The sequence below is a fragment of the Cnephaeus nilssonii genome (genome assembly GCF_951640355.1).
Source record: "Cnephaeus nilssonii genome assembly, chromosome: 5".
Taxonomy (NCBI): domain Eukaryota; kingdom Metazoa; phylum Chordata; class Mammalia; order Chiroptera; family Vespertilionidae; genus Cnephaeus; species Cnephaeus nilssonii.
Genome location: NC_137076.1, coordinates 87,040,381 through 87,047,808, shown reverse-complemented (window position 1 = coordinate 87,047,808; position 7,428 = coordinate 87,040,381). Strand labels below are relative to the sequence as shown.

Genomic DNA, 7,428 nt, shown 5'->3' with positions numbered 1-7,428 from the left:
ATTCTGAGACGCGCCTGGTAGGAGGAGATACGGTAGAAAGGTTTATTTCTGTGGAGTCAAACCCCTGCGTTTCCAAGGTCCCATTTCCCTTCGTCCCACCAAGGAAGCCGTGTAGCCGGGGCTTCAGCAGAGCCAAGATCAAAGCCAGTGTCCAGCGTGGAACGGTCCGATTCAGCCCCAGTCCCGTTCAGTTTGTGTTCCCAGCTGCAGTCCATTAGTCCATATGTACGGGGCCCACATGGCCATGCGCCATCTGGGCAAGTGCCAGAGAGCAAACTCCTTTGTTTAGGGGATTATGTATTCCCAAATTTTTGAGGGTGTGTAGCGGCCACCCAATCTGGCTAATGAGCTCTGTCCCCAGGTTTGACTGACAGGCACCTTTCCTAGTCACCCCAACTTCACTGACCATGAGTCTATCTCCCCTTTGTTGGGCCCCTCCCCGCGCTGATCTTTGGGGAATGGACCGGTGGTTCCCGGGGGAGTGGGAAATGGCAGCTTCCTGGTGAAGCTGCCCAGATGACACGCCCAGGATGTCCGGCCTTCCCTTCGCTGCTTCCCCGTTAACTAGCTAATTACGGCGGTGTCACAGGCACTCGGGCGTTTCTGTGCACCGACCCAAGACCTCAGCCTCTCACAGCAGCTTGGGAGGGTAGATTATTGACTTTGTTTTATAGAAGAGGGAACAGACTTTGCAGGAAAAGTGATTTGCCCAAGGACACAGAGCATGTAGGGGACAGAAGTCAAGACGGCAGGTCACTCCAGGCTAACAGTGTTTCCTTCCTCCTCTACTTTAAATTTATTAACTTCTAAATATGCAAATTCTATATTTGGGGGCTATGTAAATGATGGGTTATACACATAATGTATTTCTGCAGTCCATTCTCATTTACAAAAATTTCTAATAATGGAAATACAATAAAATGCCCTTTGACTCCAAGAAGTAATTGCTCTTACTGCCTGGCTTATATCATTCAAGCATGTGTCAGCGTACTTAACACGTGTAGAAACGTACACATAAAAGCATAAGGTTGTGTTTTGTTCCTCTCTAGAAATAAGATGAGACGGTATGAAATACTCTGCAAACTGCCTTTTTCAACAGTCCACCTCCCACATCATTTCACATCCACACGTGAACCTTCCCTCTCTTTCGTTGCCGTGTGTGAGCTTCATGGGATAGACGTGCAGTTTGCGGTGTCGTCGTTCGTGTGGTAGCTGGACCCCGGGCCTGAGAGGGCATTGGAGGCATCAGGCGATCAGCCGCCTCCTCTCTGCGGGCCGGAGCTAACCTTATGCAGGTCAGCTGGGGTGGTTTCAGGTTGAAGAGGCAGCAGCAGCTCTGACTTGGCAGCTTCGCTGAGGGGAGGGCAGCCCTTGAATGGCTCCCGGGCCTCCTCCCCGCTTTGAGGGGCCGGGACAATTTGCTCAAGTCGCACAGGCTTTGGAGTCAGACCGCCACTTCCTGCTTCCACCGCTTCCTAGATTTGTGTTTTTGAGCCGGATTTTTAACCCGCTCAGCCCTAACTTCCCCAAAGGTAAGGAGAGGCCGTCATGGCCAGGCCTACTTTGAAGTGTTAGTATGAGGGTGCACAGAAAGCCCTTGGTAAATGCTTTTAAACATGCTTTCGTCGTATCACCAGTTCCTGTTAATGGCCTCACCAGTTCTCTCTGCTTCCTACCATCCCGGTGTACGGTCAAAGGAACTGAAGGTTACGGAAAGACTAGAAAAACAGAAAGCCTTTCTAATAAAGGGGGTGACCATGGAGCGATACGACCTTCACCCATCACACCTCCCAGTGTGCTGACAGCTCTCGGACCTTCGTGACTGCCCTGTGCAGCGGGCATCTTACCTATTCACTGTTAACCACTCACAGGTGGCTCCAGAGTCAGGCTTGTGACCATCTCCAAGGCACCCAGCAGTCAGTCGAGGGTGTCAGAATCTGAACCCAGGCCTTCTGAATCCAAATGCGGAGTCCCTGTAAGAACTGTGGTATCTGCTCTTATTTAGAGAGATGATCAGGACTCACGCACCTGGCCGCACTGTGAGAGAAACCCGATTCTTTCTCTAACATTCACCTTAGTTCGTGAGTCCATCCAGGAAACAGTCCCTAAAGCCTTTTAAAAATGTGCCAGCTCCACATCTTTGAAGGATGCAGGATGACTTCGGTTCTCTGATGTCGGTAAATCCTCCAGTCTGTAAACGAAAGATGACTTTTACTTTTTTTAAAAAAGTAGTTGGAAACAAATCAAAAAGTATTTTGTGATATGTGAAAATTACGTGCCGTTCAAATTTGTGTCCATAAATAAAGTTTTGTTGTAACACAGCCGCACCCCTTTGTTGTTGGATCCCCTAGGGCTGCTTTCACACCACAAGAGCTGAGTTGAGCAGTTGTCACAACTGAGATAAAAATATTTACTATCTGGCTCTCAACAGAAAAATTGCGCTGATCCTGCTGTTGGGCAATCACTATCTAGCCATTCATTCCATAGACACCTACCAAGAGCCTTCTATAGTATGCATCTTCCAAATTCGGTGATTTTAGTTGGTCCAGTGTGGGCAGCTGTAGGATGACTTCAGCGCCCCCTGCTGTACTTGTTCTAACAGGGCATGAAGTGAGACTGATCAACAAAAGTTAGAAAGCAGCGACCTCTAGTGGCTCATCTAAGCATTAGTTGGATCCGCGATTTTCACACAGTGGTTGAGCACTGACCCAAGAACCAGGAGGTCATGCTTGATTCCCTGTCTGGGCACATGCCCGGGTTGCGGGCCGATCCCCAGTGGCGTGCAGGAGGCAGCTGATCAATGATTCTCTTATCACTGATGTTTCTATCTCTGTCTCTCTCCCTTCCTCTCTCTGAAATAAAAACATATAAAATACTTTTTTTAAACTTGCAGCTGATCAATGATTCTCTTATCACTGATGTTTCTATCTCTGTCTCTCTCCTTTCCTCTCTCTGAAATAAAAACATATAAAATACTTTGTTTAAACTTGCACTATCTGACTATTTAGTCAGGGTCTCAGACCTCGTTTCTCTTAAATTGTCAAGTTTAAAAAAAATGACAAGAGCCAACACAACAATAGCTGTCCCATGTGAATGAACCCAAAGTATACCTTTTTTTGGTCAGATCTGCAAAAATATATTTTTTTGGTATGCCACAGAATTTGGGTGTACCGGTTAATAATGCGGATTTTTTTCAATAGATGGAGTTACACATATGTTGATATACGGTATATGCGATTTGATATGTATGCTATTTTGTTGTATTGACAACAAGCTTCAAATATTCATATGTCAAATTTTCTGAAGGTGTTAACATCAGATATTTTTACACTTAAAAATGTCAATTTCGTGCCAAAAAAGAGGATTTGTGGGAAGTTTTAGTTCATTACTTTATTTTGAAGAAAAATGCTGCTGAATACTTTGGGAAGCTTATGGTGAACATGCGTCATCTCAAGATACTTGTGAATGCTGGTTTAAACACTTTAAAAGTGATGATTTTTATGTGAAAGACAAAGAACGTCCAGGTCAACCGAAAAAGTTTGAAGACCAACTATTGCAAGCATTATTGGATGAAGATGCGTGTCAAACTCAAAAACAACTTGCAGAAAGATTAAACGTTGCTCAGCAAACAATTTCCGATCGTTTACAAGCAATGGGAAAGATTTTAAAGGAAGGAAATGGGTGCCACATCAACTGAACGAAAGACAAATGGAAAACCGAAAAGTCATCAGTAAAATGTTGCTTCAATGGCACGAAAGAAAGTCTTTTTGCATTGAATTGTGACTGGCGATGAAAAGTGGATTTGAGAATCCCAAACGCACAAAATCATGGGTTGATCCAGATCAACCATCAACATCGACTGCAAGGCCAAATTGCTTTGGAAAGAAGACAATGCTCTGTGTTTGGTGGGATCAGGAAGGTGTGGTGTATTGTGAGCTTCTAAAACCAGGTGAAACCATTAATACTGATCGCTACTGACAACAAATAATCAATTTGAACCACACTTTGATCGTAAAACAACCAGAATGTGCCAGAAGACACGGCAAAGTAATTTTGCTTCATGATTTCGCACCATCACACACTTCAAAACCAGTTAAAGACACCTTAAAAGATTTTGCTTGAGAAGTATTAACCCACACGCTGTATTCATCAGACCTTGCTCCAGATTACCACTTGTTCCAATCGATGGCACACACACTTTCTGAAGAAGTAAAAAATTGGGTCTCTGAATGGTTTGCCTCAAAACAAGAAAAGTTCTATAGGGACGGTATCCACAAATTACCTGAAAGATGGGAGAAATGTGTAGCTGGCGATGGACATTACTTTGAATAAAGCACTTTTGATGTTTCTCTTGAAATTATTGTGTTTTCTTTGATTACAAAATCTGCATTATTAACCAGTTGTGTTCCATAAGATGAGAAAGGTTGAAAATTGCTGAGTTAGATTATTTGGGGACAGTGAAAAATGAGGTTTGAATTTAATCTTAAAATGAAGGTTGGGGGGTTTGTATTATTTTGAAGTGTCTAGAATGTTCTATATTTTTTCCAGTCTTTTACTGATCACACTTCTAACCTGGGGAATGGAACACACTCTTAGTGAAAAGGAAGGTTAGCTGAGTTAAAAGCAAGGTACTAAAGAGATGACTGAATGCAGTGCCTAACATTCTTCTTAATGTAATAGGAAGAATTTTTAAATCCCTGGAAAAGACTTGGCAGAAAGACACTGATTATCATTCACACTATTTAGTGTTAGGAAAACTTGCTGGCACCCTTCATTTCTGTGGACATTAATGAGATAGAGGCAGCCCTGGGAATCAGGCACTTAGATTTTTGTGCTACCTGGCCTTACCCAGTTCCTGACCATCGGTGAGCTCTTCCCTCCCTGGCCTTCAGTTTTCTCCTGTAAATGAGGGGGTTGGACTACATAAGCTCTCAGGGCCCTTACCCCTCATCCTATATAATAAAAGCCTAATATGCTAAGTGTCTGGTCGTCCGGTCAGCGGTTCAACCAAACAAAGCGTAATATGCTAAGGCCGCTCAACCGCTTGCTGTGATGTGCACTGACCACCAGAGGGCAGACACTCTGACCAGTAGGTTAGCTTGCTGCTGGGGTCTGGCCGATCAGGACTGAGCAAGAAGGACTGGATAACCATGGAGCCCTCCCGCGGTCCCTCCCTGGCTGGCCAATCTCCTACCCTCCCCGGCCTGCTGATTATGCACTGGTGGGGACCCTTGGCCTGGCCTGAGCCCTCTCACAATCCGGGACCCCTCGGGGGATGTCGGAGAGCCTGTTTTGGCCCAATCCCGCTTAACGCAGGAGCTGCCCCCTGGTGGTCAGTGCGCTCCCACAGGGGGAGTGGGCTGACGGCTAATGAGTGCAGTGGGGGTGGTGGGAGCCTCTCCTGCCCCTGTGGCAGCACTACGGAAGTCCAACTGACGGCTTAGGCCCGCTCCCCCAGTGCACCATTTCATAGACTGTAATTACATATTCCAGTCACGCACCACTTAACGAGGGGCTTATGTTCTGAGAAATGCACCATCTGGCACTTGTCACTGTGCAAACATCAGAGTGCACTTACACAAATCCAGGTGGCACAGCCCTACTACTGCAACTGTAAGGACTCGATTTTCCTAGACTGGCAGCCCAGGGTGGTTTACACCAGCAACACCACACATAATTGTTTTGTGCAGGTTTCAGCCTATCAGTAACCAGTGTTGTGGTTGGACCCGCCCTTGTGGCTCTTGATTGCAAGAGGGCCCTCAGAAATAACCATTAGGTGAACTTGAAGATGAGGTTTATCACAAGACCCGGAAATTACACAGGACACTTGGGGCCACATGGCAAGTCCAAGGGTAGAAAGAGCACGGGGCTGAGGTTCTGCTTTAATTGGGCTTGAGGGTGGGGGCCCAGGGTTTCGAGGGCTCATTCTCTATTGGTGAATTTAAACTGTAAGAGCAGGAATAGAGTGTGGAAGACAAAAGTCAAGTAGCCCAAATGGTCAGTTACTGCTCAACCAAGATCTCAAAAACAAAGGCACTTCGGGGGGGGGGGGGGGGGTGTGTGTGTGTGTGTGTGTGTGTGGCCTGGCTCCTAGACCTCATCCCCTTTAGCCATCTTCGAGATGGATGCCTCTGTAGTCAGGGGTTACACTGCGGTAACATTGGGCTAAGACTTTACTAGATGGCTGACATCAGCAGTGGACAGGAATGTTTTAGCTCCATCATAACCTTATGGGACCACCAGTGCACACGTGGCTTGCTGGGACTGAAACATCATTATGCAGTACATGACTACGTGAAAAGTTTCTAAGATGTCTCCCCCAGACCTTCAGTTTAAAGCACATTCCTTCTCTGCATGGTATTTGCTATTTTTCTTAACAAAGAGGGAGTCAGGTCCAAGGCAAGAAAGAAGTTTTTAGTAAACTTTTATTTTTATATTCAAGATAAAGCATGTACACAATTGAATGTGGAAATAAATAATTAGAAATGCTTTGGAAACTTTTCCATTTCTCTCTCCAAACTCAGTTGTTTTATAAACTCATGAGTCTTTTTACTTGATTTTAAGAAATATGGCAACTATAATACCAAGAAAAAAAGAACCACAATTTTGTACAGAAATGTGTAGCCACCTCTGACTATAGGGTTTCAGCTTAATAGTAACAAAAAAAAAGCACACCAGACACAAAGACTCTTCAACAGATTTACTCAAACTGCTTCGCTCGAGAAGAAAAGGCACAGATTTAAGGGGGTGACAGTGATTATGAAGAATACAGTAAATGGAGGCTCAGCCAGTGACTTTATAAACTAAGTCAAGAAAATGAACTCCTTCCAATGATCTGCCTTCATTAAAATGAACTTTTAAATTAAGCTGTATAAACATATGATATAAAGTTGGTACTCAGGAAGTGTCGTTGTATAGCTCCGTATGTACAAATCTTCGTATACAACTTCAGTGTTCCTTATGCATTTCCTGTAACACACTGAGCCGCAGTCCCGAGTCCCCGGGGCCTCTCAGGCAGCTGCACGGCCCCTGGCTCTGCCAGAATAGCAGGGAAATAGGAGGGACCAGTCAAATGTAATCATCTTCGACCGGCTCTCCATTGACATCACAGTAGTGGATAAAAATTGCCACCACTCGCTGAAACACCCCCTTCTTCATCTGACGCATCTCTGAAATTTCTTCTCCGATGGTCTCCATACAGATGTCTGCTGACAGCTGCCCTTTCCTGCGAGGAGCATAGATGGTGCCTTGGAAATTAGAAAGAAAAGGGGAAACATTATCATCAGATGCATTTGGAAAGCCGCTCGATTAAGCTGGTCCATGAGATGTGCCTCTATACGGCCATGCACTGCCATTGAGAAAGGTACAGCTCATGGACTGGGCCCCCGTCAGTTTAGTTACATGCCTCATTTGATGCTAAGACAGCAC

The 7,428-nt window shown here is 45.2% G+C and overlaps 1 protein-coding gene across 7 annotated transcripts in view; it reads right to left on the bottom strand.

The window, feature by feature from the left end:
- Positions 1–6,227: 6,227 nt before the first annotated feature.
- The window catches only part of FBXO38 (F-box protein 38), a 55,704-nt gene continuing 54,503 nt past the window's right edge, over positions 6,228–7,428 (bottom strand). For 4 of the 7 annotated variants that reach the window (XM_079771746.1, XM_079771747.1, XM_079771748.1 and 1 more), the window contains one exon: positions 6,230–7,247. In XM_079771746.1, the coding sequence (XP_079627872.1) occupies positions 7,069–7,247 (179 nt within the window). In that variant the 3' untranslated portion in view covers positions 6,230–7,068. Of the gene's footprint in view, positions 7,248–7,428 lie in introns of all 7 variants that reach the window. The other 3 variants (XM_079771750.1, XM_079771751.1, XM_079771752.1) reach the window with 2 other exon arrangements.